General features: G+C 64.4%; 2 protein-coding genes across 3 annotated transcripts in view; both read left to right on the forward strand.

Moving 5' to 3' along the window:
• PNPLA7 (patatin like phospholipase domain containing 7) overlaps positions 1-9,346 on the forward strand; it is an 87,603-nt gene extending 78,257 nt beyond the window's left edge. The window contains 12 exon segments of the mRNA XM_062207170.1: positions 12-194; positions 895-1,013; positions 4,456-4,612; positions 6,026-6,142; positions 6,229-6,297; positions 6,591-6,708; positions 7,290-7,438; positions 7,703-7,805; positions 7,808-7,854; positions 7,932-8,042; positions 8,124-8,208; positions 8,834-9,346. Of these exon segments, the coding sequence (XP_062063154.1) occupies positions 12-194; positions 895-1,013; positions 4,456-4,612; positions 6,026-6,142; positions 6,229-6,297; positions 6,591-6,708; positions 7,290-7,438; positions 7,703-7,805; positions 7,808-7,854; positions 7,932-8,042; positions 8,124-8,208; positions 8,834-9,138 (1,563 nt within the window). The 3' untranslated portion in view covers positions 9,139-9,346.
• Positions 9,347-9,909: 563 nt separating this feature from the next.
• Positions 9,910-18,543, forward strand: NSMF (NMDA receptor synaptonuclear signaling and neuronal migration factor). Of its 2 annotated transcripts, XM_062207147.1 has the most exons (15): positions 9,910-9,982; positions 10,180-10,241; positions 10,819-11,319; positions 11,985-12,060; positions 13,062-13,130; positions 13,799-13,851; positions 14,123-14,212; positions 14,367-14,491; positions 14,626-14,709; positions 14,802-14,835; positions 14,912-14,982; positions 15,547-15,626; positions 15,750-15,852; positions 17,274-17,349; positions 17,460-18,543. In XM_062207147.1, the coding sequence occupies exons 1-15, from the start codon at positions 9,912-9,914 to the stop codon at positions 17,555-17,557; spliced, it is 1,593 nt and encodes a 530-aa protein (XP_062063131.1). In that variant the 5' UTR covers positions 9,910-9,911; the 3' UTR covers positions 17,558-18,543. The 2 variants fall into 2 exon arrangements, with proteins under 2 accessions (XP_062063131.1, XP_062063132.1); XM_062207148.1 differs by lacking the exon at positions 13,062-13,130.
• Positions 18,544-21,799: the final 3,256 nt, after the last annotated feature.

Here is a 21,799-nt window from a genome sequence, read left to right on the forward strand (position 1 = left end):
GTTCCTAACAGCTGGAGCGGATGCTGGAGAACTCGGCCGTGAGGGCGCAGAAGCAGCTGATCCTGCTGCACCGGGAGGAGGGCCCGGCACCCGCCCGCACCGTGGAGTGGCTCAACATGCGGAGCTGGTGCTCAGGTCACCTGCACCTCCACTGTCCACGCCGCGTCTTCTCCCGCAGGAGCTTGCCCAAGCTGGTGAGGCCCGGCGGACCAGCCCGGCACGGGCTCCTGGGCTCCTGCCTGCCCTGAGGCCGCGCCATTTATTTCCTGAACTCTTAGGGTGCTCTTTCTCTCCCTGATTCCCCAGCCTCTGAATTCTCTGAATGCCTCTTGCACGCATGCGCTGGCTAGGAGCTCATCCTCCCTTGGGCTTGACCTTCGGGATTCTCATGCCTGAGCCCTGCAGATAGGACGAGGCCCAGCGTGGTGGAGGCACGAGCAGAGAGAGGCCACCATGGGCCAGCAGGCCCTGAAACATGGGCCTGACAGCAGGGGTGAGGGGCAGGCGCTGAGGTGGTCTCGGGGTGCCTCGTTCTTGATCCAGAGGTACCTGCTCTGTAGGGTGCCTGCAGCCCTCCCCAACATCGCAGTCCACCCGGACGCACAGCACGGTGGATAACGTCCCCATGGCTGCTTTTGCCGGAGCCAGTGCGCACAGGCTTACTGTCCCCAACAGGGGCCCTGGGGACAGCTCTGAGGAGCTGCGTGGTCTCCAGTGCCGGATGGCACTCACTGTCTGCCGACAGCGTCCCCCAGGGGAGCGGCCCCACCTGGGCGCCAAGGTGCTCCCAGGACCTCGGTTCAGGGATAGAAGAAGCGCAGCAGTGCAGACAGGATGCAGGGGTCAGGGAGGGCACCCTGCACCAGCCCTGCCCTCTGCTGGCCCCTCTCCCAGGTGGAGATGTATGAGCGCGTCTTCCAGCGGACCCCAGACCGGCACTCGGATTTCTCCCGCCTGGCACGGGTGCTGACGGGCAACGCCATCGCCTTGGTGCTTGGGGGAGGGGGAGCCAGGTGAGTCCCCGCCCCCAGTGTGGGGAGGCAGTGACGGGCACCCCGGAGGCAGGGCACTGTGAGGATGCTGATGTGTGCTGGGCCGGACCGCACCCCTGACCAGGCGTTCGAAGCACCTGGCGCGGAGAGCGCCTCTCGTGCCCGCTGAGGAGCACCGCTGCCTCCGCCTCTGATCTGCCTGCCAGCCACCGCCCCCTCTTCTGAAAACGCTGCGTCCTCCCCTTTGCCAGTCTTCCCGCCAGGCTCCTGGTGAGCTTCTGCCCCCTTTAATGCGCCTGTACAGCAGCGATCTGATCTGCTCAGAAATAGCAAAGCTTTTTCCAGTTCCTCCAACTGTGAGTTCCTTAAAGCACCCTTAGCCCAAACAGTTCCTGCCCCGAATGGCATGGATGCTCACCACCTTCTCCCAGACCTACGGAGAAGCTTGCAGGGGGCAGAAGTGGGGCCTGGAGCATCATGGGCACAGTGAGGTGAGGCAGGTGCCGACTGACAGCCAGGCCGGGCCTCCTCACGGGACAGCAGCATTGCCCGGGGAGGAGCCCTGTGTGTGCTGAGGCCTGGCCCTGCTGGCCCCCAGCATGAGCTGGTGGACAGGATGAGAGCTAATCCCACTGGCCTGGAGACCTGAATGTAGGGGCCAGACCGCCTGCAGGCCCCGCCTTGACTTGAGAGCCGTAGAGATGCTGGCTCAGGGGAGGACCCAGGTCTCCTACGTCCAGGGCAGTGACTAGCCCAGGGAAATTGGACCTGGTTTTCAGGCCAGGTCTAGTGTTTTTAATCAAAGTGTGGTTTTAATCGGGGTGATACTTGGAAGCCGTGTGGTAGCAACCCCCTCCCACCATGCCTGCCCCAGATCCAGTCACTGCCTACATTTTGAGCCATCTGCCCCTTCTGGGTACCAAAGCCGTACTCTCATTAATGTGGGTTTTCCAGTTTTACTTGGTGACTTTCTAACCCCCTTGAACCAGAGTCTGTCTCTCCATCTGTATCTGTCTACAATCTACCCATCCATCATCTGTCTGGCATCCATCCATCACCCCTCCAGCACCCATGCGTGTCTCCCTCCCTCCCACTCCACTCTAGTGTGGTATATTGCCAGCCAGGCCACTCACTGCGCACACTGTTACTGTGAGCCATGCCACATACATACCGGCTCTGCACCCGTTCCCCGGGGTTAAGAAGTGTTGGGTTTTCCATTTGCTCACTTTTCTGGGTGCTGGAAGCACTCAGACACACCAGGCCACCCGTGTTTATCCTGCTCAGGAGTTCTTGTCCCTGAGGCCCTCCGGCTGCCCCAGTCTCTTTTTCTGGCTTTCTAGAATTTTCCCTCACCTCTCCCCTGTTCAGTTTCATTTCCTGCACTCTATGTCTTCCACCTTCTTAACAGAATACTCACATACTCACTTTTGTGAATACGTAGTCATGCACATTTCCTTGAGATGCATGGGAAGTGAAAGTTTAAGACCATGCATCTCAGGATGTCCTCATGTTACTGTCATTGATGGTAGCTTTGCTGGGCTGGAGTTCTGGATGGGATCAGTTTTCCCTGGGCATCTGCTGTTGTGGACCCTGTGAGCAGTTCCACTGAATTCTCAAGTCTCAGAAGTGCTCTGCGGGTTTCCCTGAGAGTGGCCCTGCGTGCCTGGTGGGCTTCACCCGTCGTGCTCCACATTGGACTCCCAGTCGGCCCTTTCAGACCTGGGGACTCGTGAACTCCTACTCTGGGAAACCTTTTATTTTCAAAAATATTTACCTCTGTCTTTTTCCTGTTCTCTCCCCTTTAAATGTCTCGTGGGAAGATGCCAGCTTTCCGGATAGATCCTCCAATTCCGTCTTTTCCCCCTGTTCCCACCTCGGCCTTTTTGCTCTGCTGTCTCCACACACGCAGGCAGGGTGGTGACTCTGTGGGAGTTCTAGCGGCAGGACTTGCTGTCCACCTGGTTGGGCCTGGCTTGGCCCACTCCATGGGGTGTCTCCGAGACGCCCCTGTGCCAGTGTGGTATCACTGAGCAGGGTACAGTCACACCCCCCTGTCCCAACTGCTCTTCCTGCTGGATGCTGGGTTGTTTCATGTTCTGGTTATCACCAACAAAACTGTTACAAGCATTCTTATACAGGTCTTTCTGTGAATGGACGTTTTCTTTCCTCTCGTGGTGGAACGGTACGTTATCTCTCTCGTGCCTGACCTCACGCGCCAGCCCAGCCAGGGTACGAGCCCTGCTGGCTCTGGGCACTGTCCATGTTTTAGACTGTGGATGTTGTAGTGGGTGTGGTGTCACCTTCTCCTGGGCTTCGTGTACCTGCTCCTGTGGTGTACATCAGCTCCTGCCGGCGGGACGCTGCTGTGATTCTCAAGCTGGAAGAGCACCGTGTGCACTCCGTCGGCAGGTGTCCTGCGCCACACACTTCTCGCCCATCCTGTCTTGGGCCTGGGCTCCATCAAGTCTTCAGATAGCTGTCTGACCGTATGAGCAGTGAGTTTCCAGTTCTGTGTGGCTGTCACTTCTGCTGTTTTGTTTTTCTTTTAAGATTCATTTTATTATTTACTTGAAACTCAGAGTTACACAGAAAAAGAAGAAGAGGCAAAGAGAGAGAGAGAAAGAGAGAGAGAAAGAGAAAGGTCTTCTACATGCTGGTTCACTCCCCCAGATGGCTGCAATGGATGGAGCTGCGCCAATCCAAAGCCAGGAGCCAGGAGCTTCTTCTGGGTCTCCCACGCGGGTGCAGGGGCTCAAGGACTTGGGCCATCTTCTACTGCTTTCCCAGGCCATAGCAGAGAGCTGGATCGAAAGTAGAGCAGCCAGGACTTGAACCGGCGCCCATATGGGATGCTGGCACTGCAGGTGGCAGCTTTACCTGCTACGCCGCAGCGCCAGCCCCTAAGCATGGAGATTTTAAAGCTGAGCCCTGACATTTGTTATCTGGGTTTGCTCTGGTCCATTTCTGTTGTCTGTTTTCTGGCTTCCTGTATCACGATGTAGTAGCCATCGTGTGAGGAAACAGCAGCAGTAATTCGAGGTCCTGGATGGTGACTCCGGCAGGTTTCGAGGGTGCCAGGCGGACCTGGTCTCCACCTGCCTCCTGGAAGTTGCCCTCAGGCCTTTGCCAAGAGCTGTCCCTCCATGGAGCCCTCAACTCCAGTGTCCCCTACCCTACCTGTGTCCGGCAAGGCCCTGTTCAGTTCTCAACCTCCTGGACACTGTTGGGGTCAGCAGATTTTGCAGGTAGAAAAGGCCAGATGCTGGCCTCTGGGGACACCCTTGTGCCATCTCAGCCCCTCCAGGAAAAAGATTTAAGTTGTGTACAAACTCCCTGAGTGCTTCCTGGCCTCATTATCTGTGCAGGGCTTGGGAACTGGGTTGCCCCGGGGCCTCTGTGGGGCACAGCCGGGGGCCAGTCCTGGCGGTGACACTCACTCCTCACGTGTTCCTGGCCGGTACAGAGGCTGTGCCCAGGTGGGCGTTGTCAGGGCCCTGGCAGAGTGCGGCATCCCCGTGGACATGGTTGGAGGGACGTCCATCGGGGCCTTCATGGGTGCCCTGTACGCCGAGGAGCGCAGCTACAGCCAGATGCGGATCCGGGCCAAACAGTGGGCTGAGGTACGCTGTGGGGGTTGGGAAGGCGTCGGGACCCTTGGCCTCACATGGGGCCCACAGTGCTCTGGCTCCGGGGTCCTCAGGAAGGGGAGCAGGGGCTGGGTTGTAGTGGGAGGTGTAGTTCTGTGCCTGGGGTCTGAATGATGACCCCAGGAGGGTTGTGTGTAGCTCGAAGTCTTGGAGGCAGACACAGCCATCATGCAGGGCCCCAGGGCAAGGCCCCCAGACCTGTCAGGAGCAGAAAGGAGTGAGGGGAGGCCAGGGCCAGAACCTCTCCTGGGGTTTGCATCAGGAAGCTGAGGCATGACAGTGTGGGTGGTGCTGGGGCAAAGGCTGCTGGGAGTCGGGGGTGGGGACTGCTCTGGTGTCGCCTACCCCGTGCTCCTGGGGCGCAGTGTGAAATGCAGCAAGGAGCAGTGGGTGGGACGATGCGGGCCCTGGTGGTGATAGGAGTGTTGCAAGTGTCCGTGTCCTTCAGAAAGAGCAGACTCCCCGAGGGCACTGCCGCTGCTCCGGAAACAGTCAGCTGGTTGGCCCTCAAGGTGGCTGCCCGAGAGCGGGCACCAATGCCCAGAGCTGTGTCCCGGGCTGTGTCCACTGGGGCAGAGGGCAGCTTCAGGAGAACTCAGTCCCAGGCTGGGGCAGCCCCCTCTCTTCCCCTTCCGTCCAGGCTGGTGCTGGGGCAGCTGTGGGGGTGCTTGAACTCAGGGCCTCCCGGCCTCGGGGGTGTCCCCATACCAGGGAAGTGCAGTGGTCCAAGCTGTCCAGGGTCCCACTGTCCAGGAGCACCTGTCAACTGAGGGACTCTTTGGTCTGAGCACGTGGGCCTGTCCTGGCTCCTTCCCACCCCGTCCGCTGCAGGCTTGGCATGCAACAGCAGAAGGCCCTTCCTCCCCTTCCCTGCTCCAAGAGTCAGAGGCCAGCCTTGAGACCAGGCATGCTGGGAGTGAGGCCACTGATGCATGAGGCCCGCCCATCACAGGGTCTGCTTGGCCTCCATCCTCTTGAGGAAGACAGGCCTTGGTCCCACCCAGAAGGAGCCACTGAGGGAGAGCCGGGCTTGGGCAAGATCCCCACAGCCCCCAGGGCCCTGACGGCATGTCATCACACTGGGCCTCACTGGTCACCAGGGCCAGTCCTGGGGCCCTCCCATGCAGAGGCCCAGGGCCCTGACCTCTCCTCACCACTCAGCATCCCACCTGGGCTCCCCTCAGTGAGCAGGCAAACAAGGAAGCCCCAGCTATAAGGGCTGAGTTGGAGAGGCCCATAGGGCCCCTCAAGGTTTCCAAGAGGTGGGCTGTGTCCCAGCCTCCAGGCCCCGGGGGCTCCACCACCCTCTGCCACCTTGTGCTCAGGCCTGGGTGCGGGTCCTGCGGTTGAGCTGTGAGTCTCAGCAGCGGCCTCCTGTGCCCGCAGGACAGGACATCAATAGTGAAGACGGTGCTGGACCTGACCTACCCCATCACGTCCATGTTCTCGGGTGCCGGCTTCAACAGCAGCATCTGCAGCATCTTCAAGGATCGGCAGATTGAGGTGCGCCCCGCCGCAGGGACCCCCCCAACAGGGCTGCCCTCGGACCCCCACAGTGGGAGAAGAGGCTGAGCCCGTCCTCCCCACAGGACCTGTGGCTCCCCTACTTTGCTGTCACCACTGACATCACGGCTTCTGCCATGAGGGTGCACACGGATGGGAAGCCCCACCCTCCATACCCTGGGCCTGGTGCTCCTGGGAGGCAGGAGGCACAGGCAGATCTATACTCGGAGGACAGGGGGAGGGACAGGGCCTGGAGCTGGGACCCCATGGCTGGGAGGGGCGTTCGGAGCAGGAGGAGGAGGAGGAGGAGGGGGGCACAGCAGGGGTGCCAGCCTGATGCTCTTAGAGGATGTGGGACCTGCCCACTCGGGGACTGGCCAGGCCTGATGCAGGGGACAGCAATGGTGCCCTGCCTGCCCCTCCTCCCACTCGCCCACTCTCCCCTCTAGGCTCTCTATGGCGTTATGTGCGTGCTAGCATGTCCCTGTCGGGCTACATGCCCCCACTCTGCGACCCCAAAGATGGACACCTGTTAATGGACGGGGGCTACATCAACAACCTTCCAGGTACACGGTGGTGAGGAGTCCACCCAAGCACAGCCCAGATGCCTCAGCCGCTCCGCCCCGTGCCTGCCACAGCCGCCTCCACCCTGGGAAGGCTGGAGTGATACACGCTTTCCTTGGTGTGTGCCAAGGGAAAATATCATGCTGGCGTCAGAGCAGAGCCTCGTACAGCCCAGAGAACACACGCACACACACGCCAGGCCACAGGTGCTCTGTGTTCCCAGCATATGGCTCTGCCTGTCAGCCCCGCAGTGTCCAGAAAAAAGGCCAAGTAGAGAACCCGGCAGCAATTAGGCCCCATCTGTGCTCACAGCCAGACCTTAATGCCTGCAGGCGACAGGTTTGCTGCTAGCAACGCCACACCTGTCACCTGTTGCTCATGTGATCAGAGGCCAGCAAACAGTTCTGTGTACACAGCTGCCTGCAGAGCTGGGCACACAAGGGTGGAGAGGAGATCCAGGGCCCCTGTTCCAGGCCTTGAACACCAGGGAGGCAGGCAGTGTCCTGGCCCCTGGGCTCTGGCCCTACCCCCCAGCTCTGTGTGTCCATCCTGGGTGATGACCAGAGCCACCTCTTGCACCCAGCGGATGTGGCGAGATCCATGGGGGCAAAAGTGGTGATTGCCATTGACGTGGGCAGCCGGGATGCGATGGACCTCACCAACTATGGCGACGCCCTGTCAGGGTGGTGGCTGCTGTGGGAACGCTGGAACCCTTTGGCCACGAAGGTCAAGGTGGGCACGTCGCCTGCGGATGGGGTCACTCCCCTGTGGCTTCTTCCTGCAGCCCCCTTGCCCTCTGTCCTGAGTCCAGCGGGTCTGGGGTCTGCAGGCTCTGAGACCCAGTCTGGGGAGAGGGGGGACAGTGCGAACAGGCAGAGGGGCTCACAGCTCACCAGGGCACACCAGCATGGGGGAGGCCTTCAGAGCCATTGTGCACCCCGGGCCAGCACCTGGGGCGACAGGGGAGAGGCAGGAGACTCGGCGCTGTGCCGGCAGGTGCTGAACGTGGCAGAGATCCAGACGCGCCTGGCCTACGTGTGCTGCGTCCGGCAGCTGGAGACGGTGAAGAGCAGCGACTGCTGCGAGTACTTGCGGCCCCCATTGACGGCTACAGCACCCTGGACTTCGGCAAGTTCAACGAGATCTGCGTGAGTGCCCCTGGCTGCCGGGACGGGCATCTCTGTGGGGGCTCCCCGCATCTCCTAACTGCCCTGGGTGTTTGCAGGAAGTGGGGTACCAGCACGGCCGGATGGTGTTTGACATCTGGGCTCGCGGTGGCGTGCTGGGCCGGATGCTGCAGGACCGGCAGGGAGCCAGCAGGAGACAGGCCTGCTTGGTGAGTGCCCGTGTCCCCAGTCTGCCCCCAGAGGCGCTCTCAGGGGGCACGTGGAATCACCACCTGCTGGCCTCAACGCAGGCCCTCACCTGCCCCAACACCTCCTTCACTGACCTCGCCGCGATCGTGTCCCGCATTGAGCCTGCCAAGGCGGCCGCTGTGGACGGTGAGTTGGACGCCAGGGCGAGGGCCTGCCCTGCAGAGGGTGATGGCGTCAGCTGACGCCACGTGGGGACGAGCGGGGCCCCATCTGCTCTCAGCCACCTGTACTTGGGCTTCACCAGCTAGGAAGCTTGACCAGTGCTGACCGCATTTTGCCTCTGGCCTGCATTCACCACACCTTAGAGCTGAGGGGAAAACCACCACCCTCAGCCTGAGCCGACGGGAGCTGACAGGGAGGAATGGCCAGCCTACACCGGGCTGTCGGCCCACAGCCTCCCCGCCTCCCCATGAAGCAGAGCGGTACCCTTGTGGCTGCCCCAGGCTCGACGAGCCCCAGGCCCTGCCCTGCCTGCATGGGGCCAGGCGACTGGGATGCTGTGTGGCGTGGGTGAGGGGTGTTGTACACCCTGTGTCTGTGGAAGACCCAGCAGGTGTCCAGCTCGGTAAGGCCCACAGTGGACAAGCAGGTCCCAGCTGCTGGGCCTGCCTTGCTGGTGCACCTGCAAGTGCTCAGTCCAGCAGTGCCAGGACAGGTGGCTTTGGTGGTCGTGCAGGGAGATCAAGGGGTGAGGCCTGTGGCTCCTTCCTGCCTCTGGGTCTCACAGCCGCTGTCCCCCTCTCTGCTGCAGACGAATCAGACTACCAGACTGAGCACGAGGAGGAGCTGCCCGACCTAGCCCAGGATGCGTGTGCAGACTTCCAGAGCACGCTGGAGCTGGGCTCTGACTCGGGGAGCTGCTGGGCCCCGCCCCGCCCACGGCACTGCTCCCTGCAGGCCCTCGGGGTGCAGCCGCCCAGCTGCTCTGTTTCCAGGAAGATGAGCTCTCACCCAGGCATCGACACCCAGGTCTGGATTCCCCAAAACCTGCCCGGGACTCATCAGGCCCTTGGCTGTCTGACCAAGATGGGTAGAGGCCCCTGCCCTGGCACCTGAATCCTGCATCTGCCCGGGGAGACCCAGGCCCTGGCAGCTGCTGAGGCCTCTCCTCCCTGAAGGCCAGCCAGGGAGTCCAGCTCTTCCGGGGCCCCCCGGGGCGGGGCCGAGGCTCCTCGGCTTCTTCTCTGCTCTGGCACCCCCTGCCCATCCACAGCAGCCCTGGGGCTGTGCCAGGCCCCTGCGGGCTGAACTGGCATCAATAAAGGTAGATGAGACTGTACCACACGTCATCCCTGTGCAAGGTCACTGTCCGCGGCCCGGTCGTCTCCCCTCTTCCAAGGCTGGCAGGGCGGTGCCCAGGGTCTGGATGGAGCTGGGGACCCCCCCACGCCCGGAGGAGCCCCTCAGATGCCTGGGCCTCGTTCACCCTGGATGTGGTCGGGTACTGACCTAAGTACTCCTCTGGGAGCAGGGGACCCTGTGCTATAAGAGCGGGACCCCACCCTGGGAGGCCCTGGGCCCCGGGACCTTGCGGTCACGTGACCGCGGGCCTCAGTTTCCCAGCTCTGCGGCCCCGCCCAGGACCCCACCCTCCCGTGACGTCACGGAGGCGGAGCCACCGCCCCCGACCGACCGGGCCGCTGTCTCCGCGGCTGCCGGTGCCGCTGCTGCTGCGGACGCCGAGTGCCCGGCGCTGCCATGCAGGGCCCGGGCCCGACCCTGGCCGCGAGCGCGAGCACAGGCGCGACCCCCGGCGCGGCGAAGCTGCCCCGGCGGAGGCGGCGGGCGCGGGGCGCGCTCTGAGCCGGGGATGCGCCGCCGCCTCGGCCATGGGCGCCGCCGCCTCCAGGAGGAGGGCGTTGAGGAGCGAGGCCATGTCCTCGGTGGCGGCCAAAGTGCGGTGAGTGCGGCGGGGCCGGGCCTCCCCGTGCCGGCGACCCCATCCCACAGCAGACACGGGGCTGAGCGGGAGGGGACTGAGGGCTTCGGCGCCGCCAGGGTTCGTGCGGCTCCCGCGGCCCTGGGTGGCGTGGGGTCTGGCAGGTGCCGGAGGCGGGGCTGCTGCCCTGACTGTGGCTGGCCCTGTCCACCCCACAGAGCAGCCCGAGCGTTCGGAGAGTACCTGTCCCAAAGTCACCCTGAGAACCGGAACGGCTCAGGTAGGGGCCCGGGAGGCAGTGCCAGAGTGGAGTCCGAGGCCCCCCAACCCACGGGTGCTGCCCCCTGCCCCAGGCCGGGCGCAGGCCAGGTTGTGCTGCTGTGCGTGGGCCCCGATGCCCTGCTGGGCTGCTTCCTCATCCCCTGCCCTCCCTGGCCCAGAGCCCCCGAGGAGCTGGATCACTCATCACCATGGCACCCACCCAGCCTGGGCCGTTGGCATGGCAACAGGCCTCCTGGCACCCCCAGGGCTGGCACCACTGTCTCCGAGGGCCAGCTGGCTGGGGGGAGGGGAGAAGTCGGCACCAGGCTAGCAGTGCCGTTGCAGCCTGGGGGGTGGCCTGCTTGTTCCCACCCCCACCAGACACTCAGAGGTCGTGTGGCGGACGCCCTGCTCCCAGCACAGACAGGAGGGATGAGGGGCGGGCCAACGCTTCTCAGAAGGGGTCAGGGCCTTGGGCTTGGGCAGCCTGAGCCCCCAGGCAGGCCAGGTGCCTGTAGAATGTTCCCTGCCCTCAGTGTGCTGAGACTGGGAGGCAGGGCCAGCAGGCTGCAGGCTCACCTGTGCCTCTCCCCCAGACCACCTGCTGGCCGATGCCTACTCTGGCCATGACGGGTCTCCTGAAATGCAGCCAGCCCCCCAGAACAAGCGCCGCCTCTCCCTTGTCTCCAACGGCCGCTATGAGAGCAGTGTCTCAGAAGAGGGGGTCAGCGGGAAACAGGCCGGCGAGGGCCCCCAGCCCCGCGTGTACACCATCTCCGGGGAGCCCGCCCTGCTGCCCAGCCCGGAGGCCGAGGCCATCGAGCTGTCTGTGGTGAAGGGGCACAGGCAGCGGGAGCGGCACTCTCACCACCACAGCCAGCCCCTGCGTGCCAGCCCCGGCAGCAGCCACGAGGACGTGAGCAGGCCCTGCCAGAGCTGGGCGGGCAGTCGCCAGGGCTCCAAGGAATGTCCCGGCTGCGCCCAGCTGGCCCCCAGCCCCTCTCCTCGGGCCTTTGGCCTGGACCAGCCGCCTGTGCCCGAGGCATCTGGCCACCACAGGAAGCTGGAGAGGATGTACAGCGTTGATGGAGCGTCCGGTGAGAGGCCTGTTTCAGGCAGGTGTGGGCAGGTCCAGCTAGCACCCCGGTGATCAGCTGTGACAGCAGCAGCCACCGAGGCTTGGAACAGCTGAAGGGGTTCCCAGATCCCAGTGTGCAGCAGCAGGATGGGCCCGCGGGGTTCCTGCCTTCCCCTCCTTCCCTGAATCATGGCCTCTGGCAGCTCCTCCACACACACCTCTGTCAGGCCCCATGGTTGGCTTTGGCCTTGCCAATACCAGGTCCATCAGGGTGCTCCCCAAGAGGGCCTAGGGGGGTCTTAGGGAGACCAGCAGTCCTGGCTCATCAGAAGGCGAGGCTGCCTTTGGGAAGTGTCCTTGTCCCCCTTCCCGTGCCTGCGCTGTCTGCCAGCTGCTCTGGACCTCAAGGAAAGGATGTGGGGGCCCAGAAAAAGCAACAGCCCTTAGCAAGATGGTCTCCACCCTCCGTGCGGACCTCCAGGTCATCCTGGAGAGGTCCAGGACGGGGAGGCTCTGACCAAGCTGACATCCGAGCCTTGGGGTTCCAGGCGCCCCTGGAGACAGACTTGATTTCTGTGGAGTGCCCTTCATGCCAGCCAGCTGGAGGGGTCAGACAGCAGCCCCAAGGCCTGAGGGTGTGACTTGAGCCCCGCCCAGCCCGGCGCTTTCCTCCTGTCCCTGTAGGTGACGGCCCCATCCGCACCTGGGTCCCCAAGGAGAACCTCTTCAGCTTCCAGGCAGCAACCACAACTATGCAAGCGTGAGTCGTGCACCCCACTCATGATGGGGGCCAGGCCGCCTCTTCCTGGCACTCGGGAAATGCTGACGAGCCTTTCCTGGCCGCTGATCAGCCCCGGGCACCCACACGGTGCCACGTCTGCCGGGCAGGGCAGGCTGAGGCTCCTCGCCTCTGCCAGTGTCCCACCCTCTGGTCTGTCCCTGCTCTGGGGACCTGACCCAGGTCAGTGGGGTGGAGCGGGGAAGGTTCTCCTGCCCCTGCCCCACCTCCTGACCCTGTGTCTGCCTCTCACACCCGCCGAAGGGCAGCCTCCTCCTGGTTCCTGTGCGCCACAGGTGGTCACAATTTAGGGGTCTTTACCTTTGACCTTCATCAGGGTTTTCTGTCACGGGGCTCCTTCCAGGGACGGACCTTTGCTGCAGGGGCCCCCATGCCCTAGAAGCTCCGCAGCTCCCTCCTACCCCCAGGCCCAGGCTCCTGTCCCAGAATGCTCCTCCCTCTGCCCCCCACCCCCAGCCAAGCCTGGCCAGGGCAAAGCACCGGGGGACATGGGCCCAGTGGCCTCAGCTTCCACTGCCCTTTTGGGACTGGCACACGGCACACTCAGCTGGTGGCTGGGGTGCCGTGAGGGACCCTCTGAGTCACTGAGCAGCGGGGGCCCTGTGGGCTGGGGGCTCAGGGGAGGCACGGGGCTGGGGCTCATTGTGTCTTCTCTCTCACGCTCTCCCCTTCCCGCCTCCATCGTCAGCATCTCGTAAGTACCTATGAGACTCCGCCCCTAAGGGCACAGTGGCCATCCCTGGGGGGATCCTCCCATCCCCAAATAGGCCTGGTCAGTGCTCTGCCTGTGGGCCCGGCTCCCAGCAGGCACCGGGCCACAAAATGGGCGTGCGGGAGCAGGGCCTCGGACAGAGCCAGGCAGGCCGGACACCCACTGGGCCCTCTGCTTGTGCCTCTGTCCCCACGTCTGTGTCCCTCCTGCCTCCGGCCAAGGGCAGTGCTGACTTGCGGCGGTTTCCCAGGGTGTTCAGGGGCTACGCGGAGAGGAAGCGCCGGAAACGAGAGCATGATTCCGCGTCTGTAATCCAGAGGTAGGGCCTGCCAGCCACTTGCCACCAGGGTCCCTCTCTGGTCTGTGCTGGCCTGGCCTGGGCCTGCGCTGCCACAGCCCTGATGGGGGAAGGGTGAGGCGACCACTGGCCTGGCCCTGCTCTGGCGACTTGGCAAGCGGGAGAGCCAGGTGGCGGGCCCCACCTTGGAGGGTGCACTGACAGTAGAGCTGTGCCGGCTGGCCCACTGGTTTCGGCCTGAAGCACAGAGCCTACCCACCCCCGCCCCAGCAGCCTGAGATGTGCGAGGGAGGGGGATCTGTTGTCCTGGGCCTTGGGCCTCCGCGGGCACACAGTTTGGGGGAAGAAAGGACTTGCCTCCTCTGTGGCGGGGGGGCACAGTAGGGAAGGAACTCCCCCAGGCTCCACACCAACCTGGGGGTGTGCAGAGGGACACGGGCCCCAGCGCTGGGCAGGTGGCAGCTGTGGAGGGGTCACCAAGCGTGGGAGCAGCTGGGCTGAAGGCCTCATGGACAGCCTCAGGGGACGCCCTGGACGGGTCTCAGGAGTAGTGGAGGGGCAGGGCTTGCATTTGCCCTGGGCGGTGGGGGAGAGCGTGCAGGGGTGCTGGGAGGGTGTGAGCTGAGCACCGGCCATGTCCTGGGCCCTCCAGTCACGGCCCTCATCAGCCACCATGCTTCCTCCCCCAGGAACTTCCGCAAACACCTGCGCATGGTCGGCAGCCGGCGGGTGAAGGCCCAGAGTAAGCGCCGGGCAGGGGGTGCTGGGCGGCACTGCGCTTGGCCACAGGGGGCTTTGCGCGCTGCTGGCAGCGTCCTGGACGGTGGGTCTGCGGGCACCTCCCAAGTTCCGCCCCTGCCTGGTCTGCCTGCAACCTGGCCCCACCACGGCACCGGCACCCGACCGCCCCGCAGCCAGCCCAGTCTTCCCGCGTGCTCGGCCTGTGTGCTCCCTGGCCCGGCCCCCGCACAGGCCCCGCCCCTGCTTGCTAACAGGGGTTTTGCGCCCTGCAGCATTCGCTGAGCGTCGGGAGCGGAGCTTCAGCCGGTCCTGGAGCGACCCCACCCCAATGAAAGCCGACACTTCCCACGACTCCCGAGACAGTAGGTGTCCCAGCGCCCCCCCCTCCAGGCCCCTGAGTCCCCCCAGGGCCGCTGGGCGCCTGTGTCTTTGCTCCCGAGCCCGTTCACCTGCCCAACAGTGCTGGGCAGGGCATCCTGGGGGCCGTGGCATGCTGAGCCCCACCCCGGCCCTCAGGCAGTGACCTGCAGAGTTCACACTGCACGCTGGAGGAAGCCTTTGAGGACCTGGACTGGGAGACGGAGAAGGGGCTGGAGGCCGCGGCCTGCAACACGGAGGGGTTTGTGCCCCCCAAGGTCATGGTAAGGCCGGCACAGCGCTTGCGGGAGGTGCCCTGGTGGAGGGGCTCCCCTTCCCAAAGCCCGCAAGACCAGGTCCGCAGGTGGCTCCGGGCGCAGTGTGGGCTGTGCCCTGAGCTGCCCTCTGTCTTTGCCAGCTCATCTCCTCCAAGGTGCCCAAAGCCGAGTACATCCCCACCATCATCCGCAGGGACGACCCCTCCATCATCCCCATCCTCTACGTGAGTGCCCCTGCCTCCTCCCCACAGAGGCCCTGGCTGCCTGCGGTGCCCAGAGCGGCCTGACATGGCCCTGTGGCTATGTCTATCCCCAGGACCACGAGCACGCAACGTTCGAGGACATCCTGGGTACGTGTCCCGCTGACCCCTCACTCCTGGCACTGGGCTGGGAGGCGGGGCCGAGCTCACACCACTCTGCCTGCAGAGGAGATAGAGAAGAAGCTGAACACCTACCACAAGGGGGCCAAGATCTGGAAAATGCTCATCTTCTGCCAGGTGGGCTCCTCCCCATCCCGCCCTGGAGAGGGGCTGGGGGGGGTGTCAGGGTGTGTGACTGCGTGGAAGTGTGTGTGAGCAAAGTGTGAGTGTAAGTGCAGGTGTGTGGCTGTGTGAGTGCAGGTGTGTGTGAATGCAGGTGTGAGTGCAGGGGGTGACTGAGTGCAGGGGGTGACTGCAGGTGTGTGGCTGTGAATGCAGGGTGTGAGTGCAGGTGTGTGGCTATGACTGCAGGGTGTGGCTGTGAGCACCAGGTATGACTGCAGGGTGTGAATATATGAGTGCGGGGTGTGACTGCAGGTGTGTGGCTGTGAGTATAGGTATGTGGCTGTGAGTGCAGGGTGTTGGTGTGACTGTAGGTGTGTGGCTGTGAGTGCAGGGTGTGGCTGTGAGCACCGGGTGTGACTGCAGGTGTGTGGCTGTGAGTATAGGTATGTGGCTGTGACTGCAGGGTGTGAGTGCAGGTGTGTGGCTGTGAGTGCAGGGTGTGGCTGTGAGCACTGGGTGTGACCACTGTGAGCCTGTGCAGCCGCACCCTGAAGCCCTGACCTTGGCCTCTTTCAGGGAGGTCCCGGACACCTCTATTTGCTCAAGAACAAGGTGGCCACCTTTGCCAAAGTGGAGAAGGAAGAGGACATGATCCAGTGAGAGGGGCTGGGGCCTGGGCTGGGCGGCTGGGGGCAGAGCCTGGGCCCCCTCCTGCCACAGAGATCTCTGGTTCACCCCGGGCCCTGGGCTGAAGCCCCTGTCGCGCCCCCTTCCACCAGCTTCTGGAAGCGGCTGAGCCGCTTGATGAGCAAGGTGAACCCTGAGCCCAACGTCATCCACGTCATGGGCTGCTACATCCTGGGAAACCCCAATGGAGAAAAGGTGAGGCCCCTGCCCCTTCAGCCCCGGGGAACCCTGTGCTGTCCAAGCCAGGCCTCCCACCTCCCCACCCCTGCCCCTTCAGCCCCGGGGAACCCTGTGCTGTCCAAGCCAGGCCTCCCACCTCCTCACCCCTGCCCCTTCAGCCCCGGGGAACGCGTGCTGTCCAAGCCAGGCCTTCCACCTCCCCACCCCTGCCCCTTCAGCCCCGGGGAACCCTGTGCTGTCCAAGCCAGGCCTCCCACCTCCCCACCCCTGCCCCTTCAGCCCCGGGGAACCCTGTGCTGTCCAAGCCAGGCCTCCCACCTCCCCACCCCTGCCCCTTCAGCCCCGGGGAACCCTGTGCTGTCCAAGCCAGGCCTCCCACCTCCCCACCCCTGCCCCTTCAGCCCCGGGGAACCCTGTGCTGTCCAAGCCAGGCCTCCCACCTCCCCACCCCTGCCCCTTCAGCCCCGGGGAACCCTGTGCTGTCCAAGCCAGGCCTCCCACCTCCCCACCCCTGCCCCTTCAGCCCCGGGGAACCCTGTGCTGTCCAAGCCAGGCCTCCCACCTCCTCACCCCTGCCCCTTCAGCCCCGGGAACCCTGTGCTGTCCAAGCCAGGCCTTCCACCTCCCCACCCCTGCCCCTTCAGCCCCGGGGAACCCTGTGCTGTCCAAGCCAGGCCTCCCACCTCCCCACCCCTGCCCCTTCAGCCCCGGGGAACCCTGTGCTGTCCAAGCCAGGCCTCCCACCTCCCCACCCCTGCCCCTTCAGCCCCGGGGAACCCTGTGCTGTCCAAGCCAGGCCTCCCACCTCCCCACCCCTGCCCCTTCAGCCCCGGGGAACCCTGTGCTGTCCAAGCCAGGCCTCCCACCTCCTCACCCCTGCCCCTTCAGCCCCGGGAACCCTGTGCTGTCCAAGCCAGGCCTTCCACCTCCCCACCCCTGCCCCTTCAGCCCCGGGGAACCCTGTGCTGTCCAAGCCAGGCCTCCCACCTCCCCACCCCTGCCCCTTCAGCCCCAGGGAACCCGTGCTGTCCAAGCCAGGCCTCCACCTCCCCACCCCTGCCCCTTCAGCCCTGGGGAACCCTGTGCTGTCCAAGCCAGGCCTCCCACCTCCCCACCTGTGCCCCTTCAGCCCCGGGGAACCCTGTGCTGTCCAAGCCAGGCCTTCCACCTCCCCACCCCTGCCCCTTCAGCCCTGGGGAACCCTGTGCTGTCCAAGCCAGGCCTCCCACCTCCCCACCTGTGCCCCTTCAGCCCCGGGGAACCCTGTGCTGTCCAAGCCAGGCCTTCCACCTCCCCACCCCTGCCCCTTCAGCCCCGGGGAACCCGTGCTGTCCAAGCCAGGCCTTCCACCTCCCCACCCCTGCCCCTTCAGCCCCGGGAACCCTGTGCTGTCCAAGCCAGGCCTCCCACCTCCCCACCTGTGCCCCTTCTTGCAGCTGTTCCAGAACCTCAGGACCCTCATGACCCCCTACAGAGTAATTTTTGAGTCCCCCCTGGAGCTGTCGGCCCAAGGTGAGCGAGCCCAGCCTGGGGCCCAACTTGGGCATGATGGGGCATCCCCGAGGGGTGGGGTTGGGGGTGCCGCCTGGCCTGAGCTCCAGGCCCCGCCCTCTCCTGCCCAGGCAAGGCCATGATCGAGACCTACTTCGACTTCCGGCTGTACCGCCTGTGGAAGGGCCGCCAGCACTCAAAGCTGCTGGACTTCGACGGCGTCCTGTGAGGGGCACGGGCCACCGCCAGTCACCGCCAGGCCACTTCTCGGGACCGGGGGATCTGGGGCTGGGCCGGCCCACATACCCAGGACCCCGTGGCTCTGCTCTTCCCCAGAGCCGCTTCAGGGACCCTCAGACACTGCTCAGGTTCTCGTGGGGTCTGGTCCTCACTGCACGGACAGGCCACAGAGGCCACAGCCCTGGGGGCCAAGGGGGATCTTGCCCTGTGGCAGTGACGTTGGGCCGCCAGGCCCCGCCCCGCCCTGCCCTGCCTCGCCTGGAGGCTGCAGCACTGGGAGTCCCCTCCCTGGGGTTCATAGAAATAAGTGCAATTTCCTACACCCCGAACAGTCCAAGGGACGCAGCGTTACTCGTCAGCTAGTCGAGCACCAAGCTACTAGTTCCCACGTAGACAGCTGGCCCAGCGGCCACTGCTGTTCAGCTCCCGTCCCTGCCCTCAGCCCTGCCCTCTCTGATCACCAGCACCAGGGCAGCCGTGTGTGGTGCCGGCGCCACCGTCAGTGCCAGGTCTGATCGTCCGCTTTCCTCTTCCTGCCGCCCCCTGCTCACTCTGACCTCAGCCGGCCCAGCAGGGGTGGCCTGGGCAGCAGGAGGGCCAGGCTCGGCTTTGCCCTTTGCAAAGGCTCTGGGGACAGCCCCTCCCCATCTTTTTGAGCCCACCCAGCTGTCGCGTTGCTGCTGTTGAGTTCAGCTTTGGCAGCCTCGTCTGGAGGCCAAGTCCCAGCACAGGCCAGGGGTGGATTGGGGGTTCGGCCAGGGGCTGGCCTGGAGGGTGCACACCGTGAGCCCCGTTGCTGGTGGACTGTGGGAGCCCCTGGCTGGGCAGGGCTCGTGTATATAACTGGGGCTTGGGGGCAGGCCCCCCTTTCACAGAGCCTGGGGTCCCAGCCCAGGGAAGGGCAAGGGAGGGGGCCGGGCTGTGAACAGTGTACGATCCCCTTAGAGTGACCATTAAAGCTGACCCTGCGCTGCGGCCACTGCCTGGGTCTGTCCGCTCCGTGCCCTCCGGGGACACACTGGTCAGGTCTCTGCTGCAGGGCACATAGCATGACAGTGGGGGGTGGGGCATGGTCCTGGGTGGCCCTGGAAAAGGGGGTCTGGAGGAAGCAGAGAGCCCCTGCTCACCACCTCTGCCCCACCCCCCCAGGCTACCCTGTACTTGTGGTCATCCGTGCAGCTGCAGCTCAGAGCCAGGGAGTGACCCGGGGACAGCTGGTCCTGCCCGCAGCCGTACCTGTCCTGTGTCCGAGCCGAGCACAGCCAGGCCTGGCTGCCGGGTGGTTCCTGTCCCATGGCAGGGGCTGGAGCAGCAGGTGCTGGCTGGGCCCGTCTTCCGCCATCAGGGCTGAGGGCGGCCACCAGTGCCCAGTATGGGCAGGGCCCGGCAGGCTTGAGGCCAGGGCTGAAGAACACAAGGAAGGAGCTTCGTGGGGATGCACACCCTGTGGCTGCCTCCAGCTGCTTCTGGGGCGTTCCTCATGGCCCCAGGGAGAGGGAGAAGTCTGGGTGCCAGTAAGACACCAGATGCCGTGTGTGTGCCTGGACTGGGACGCGTGCCCCTGGAAAGTGGCTTCGCGGAGTCGTGCTTTTGCTGTCTGCTGTCGTGAGCGAAGTTGCCACCATGGAGTCTGTAGGGCAGCCCGCAGGGCCCCGCAGGCCCGCACTGTGTCACTTAGAAGGCACTGTCATGTCACCTACAGTCCTGAGCTCACAGCCCTGGGGCAGCTACACACCCTTTACCTGTCCCTCCCTCGGTCTCCCCCAACAGGACCCCGGCCCACAGTCCTGGGGCCAACGGGAGCAGGCGAGGACTGGAGGGAGGGCTCCTACGTGCTTCCCAGGGTCCTGGTCCACACCCACAACCAAAACCCAAAGACGCCCTGGAACAAGCCCTGGGCAGGCGCGGGGCAGCAGACGGCCAGGCTCCGAGGCAGGCCGGGGAGGACGGCCGGGGGCCACCCTGCGGCCACACCCACGTCCTTGCCTCGACTGAATGAACACAGCAGCCGTGAGCAGGAAGGAAGGAATCGGCGCGGCTTTTGTGGGGCGGAGGACTGGAATCCTCATGTGTGGAGGTTCTGTTTATTGATGAGAAAGCGACAGTAGGGAAGTGAGCAAAGAGCACGGCGACAGCTCTCAGAGCAGGAAGCCAGGCAGCCGTGGGGCCCCTTTGGGCGTCGGGAAGCAGCGTGAGTGTGGCCGCTTTGGTGTTGCTCTGGCACGAGTTTCCAAGGCTGCTCACACCCTGTGCTGCGAGTGTGACCTGGGTGGCCCCGGAAGCAGTCTGGTAGCAGTTGTTAAAATAAGCAAAACTGAGAAGCTCACATGCCCGTGCAGCCAGCTGCCTCCCTGAGGCACCTTCTGGGAGGATGTCCACCCTCTGTGCACTGCCCACTTGTAAGGGTGTGGCCAGGGCTGGTGCTGAGCCGCCCTGGGGAGGAAGCGTGCTCTGGCCTGCCTGGCGGGGTGAAGTCACACTGCGCATGGACAGACGGCCTGTCCACACACCTCTGCCATCACCCAGGCCTCCCGGCAGCAAGGGCAGAGGCTGCCCCAGCTGGCCGCCTCCCCACTGCTCTCCTCCGAGCCAGTCACAGGCTCCTCGTGGGCAGCCTGGCCTGCACGTCCAGGCTTACCCACTTCCCAGACGGCTACCCCCAGCAGCCGCCTGGCTGGAGTTGGGCCTGGCAGAGCAAGCCGCCCCGGGAGGACAACAGAGGTGGGGGGACATCTGTCGCGGGGGGCAGGGTCAAGGCCACCCTGTGTTCCTGTTCTGTGAAATAAAGCAGAAACTGGCGGCGGAACTCAGCACGTGGACGGGCTGCAGGGGGCGGCACTGTGGCAGCCTCCACTCCTGCGGTCGCTGTCGCTGTCGGCCTTGCTATGCGGCAGGGGAGATGCAGGCGGCGTGATGTCCCCCAAGGGCTCCCTGCCTGTCCAGGCGCCAGCTCCTCCCCCCTGCCCAGTCTCCCATGGCTCTGTCTTCTGCCACCCTTGCTTCTGGACCTCAGCACTGAGTAGGGGTGTCCAGTGAGATGGAAACCCCCCACACAGGAGTTAGGAGCCCGTGGCCACTTGCCCAGCAGAGCAGGTCCTCTCCCAAACGCATGCCCAAAGACGGATGCCTTCGTGGCGACCCGGCCCCATCTTACCCACCTCCAGCGCACACACGCGGCCAGACCAGTCGCTGTCCTGAGGGTACAGGAAGGAAACTGACCTTGGCCGCACAGCCCACTGAGGCTGGAACAGGAACACCAACACCCCACAGGACAGAAGCAAGACAAACAACTGCAGCCAGAACCCCCGGCACCCACCGAGCCATGGGGATGCCCGGAGAAGGTGCAGCTGCTGGGCGGCTTCACAGGGCCTTGAAGCCGCAGCTACGGACGTGCCGAGAGGACCAGGGCACTCAGGTGTTAGAGCGGCAGACGCCAGCAGAGCAGCAGAACCACGTGGAAATCCGAGGACCGGGAGTGGCTGAGCACGTGCTGCCATGCTTACACGGCTGCTTCAGACACGCGTGCCCCACGTCGGCGTCCCTGGTTCAGGTCTCAGTCCCCTCCTGTCCAGCTCCCTGCTACCCCCCTGGGAGGCAGCAGGTGGTGACCCCACCCGCGGGGAAGACCCGGGCGGAGCTCTTGGCCCCTGGGTTTGGCCTGGCCAGCCCTGGCTATTGCAGGCCTTTGGGGAGTGGACCAGCAGATGGAAGATTGGTCTTTGTGTGTGCCTCTCCCTCTCTGTCACTCGTTGAATTATTATTGTCTCAAAAAACAAACCTCTGAAGTCTTGTAAAAGATACGAACCCATAGACTCCAGCAGTGACAGCCTCACCCAGACGCAGCCAGAGCAGACACCTTTCCCCGGGAGCCTGCGCTCTGGTGGGCAGGGCTGCCCTCACGTGTCCTCTGTGTGTGCCCTCACGTGTCCCTGTGTGTGCCCTCACGTGTCCCTGTGTGTGCCCTCACGTGTCCTCTGTGCCCTCACGTGTCTCTGTGTGTGCCCTCACATGTCTCTGTGTGTGCCCTCACGTGTCTCTGTGTATGCCCTCACGTGTCCCTGTGTGTGCCCTCACGTGTCCCTGTGTGTGCCCTCACGTGTCTCTGTGTGTGCCCTCACGTGTCTCTGTGTGTGCCCTCCATGTCCCTGTGTGTGCCCTCACGTGTCCTCTGTGTGTGCCCTCACGTGTCCCTGTGTGTGCCCTCACGTGTCCCTGTGTGTGCCCTCACGTG

The sequence above is a fragment of the Lepus europaeus genome, chromosome 12 (assembly GCF_033115175.1).
Source record: "Lepus europaeus isolate LE1 chromosome 12, mLepTim1.pri, whole genome shotgun sequence".
NCBI lineage: Eukaryota > Metazoa > Chordata > Mammalia > Lagomorpha > Leporidae > Lepus > Lepus europaeus.

What these genes read in the sequence shown, in the direction of transcription:
- NSMF (XM_062207147.1), top strand. Translation starts at nt 9,912, where the DNA reads ATGGGCGCCGCCGCCTCCAGGAGGAGGGCGTTGAGGAGCGAGGCCATG. An exon ending in TTGTGCCCCCCAAGGTCATG is followed by an intron (nt 14,492 to 14,625) that starts GTAAGGCCGGCA and finishes TGTCTTTGCCAG; the next exon opens with CTCATCTCCTCCAAGGTGCC. An exon ending in CCTGGAGCTGTCGGCCCAAG is followed by an intron (nt 17,350 to 17,459) that starts GTGAGCGAGCCC and finishes TCTCCTGCCCAG; the next exon opens with GCAAGGCCATGATCGAGACC.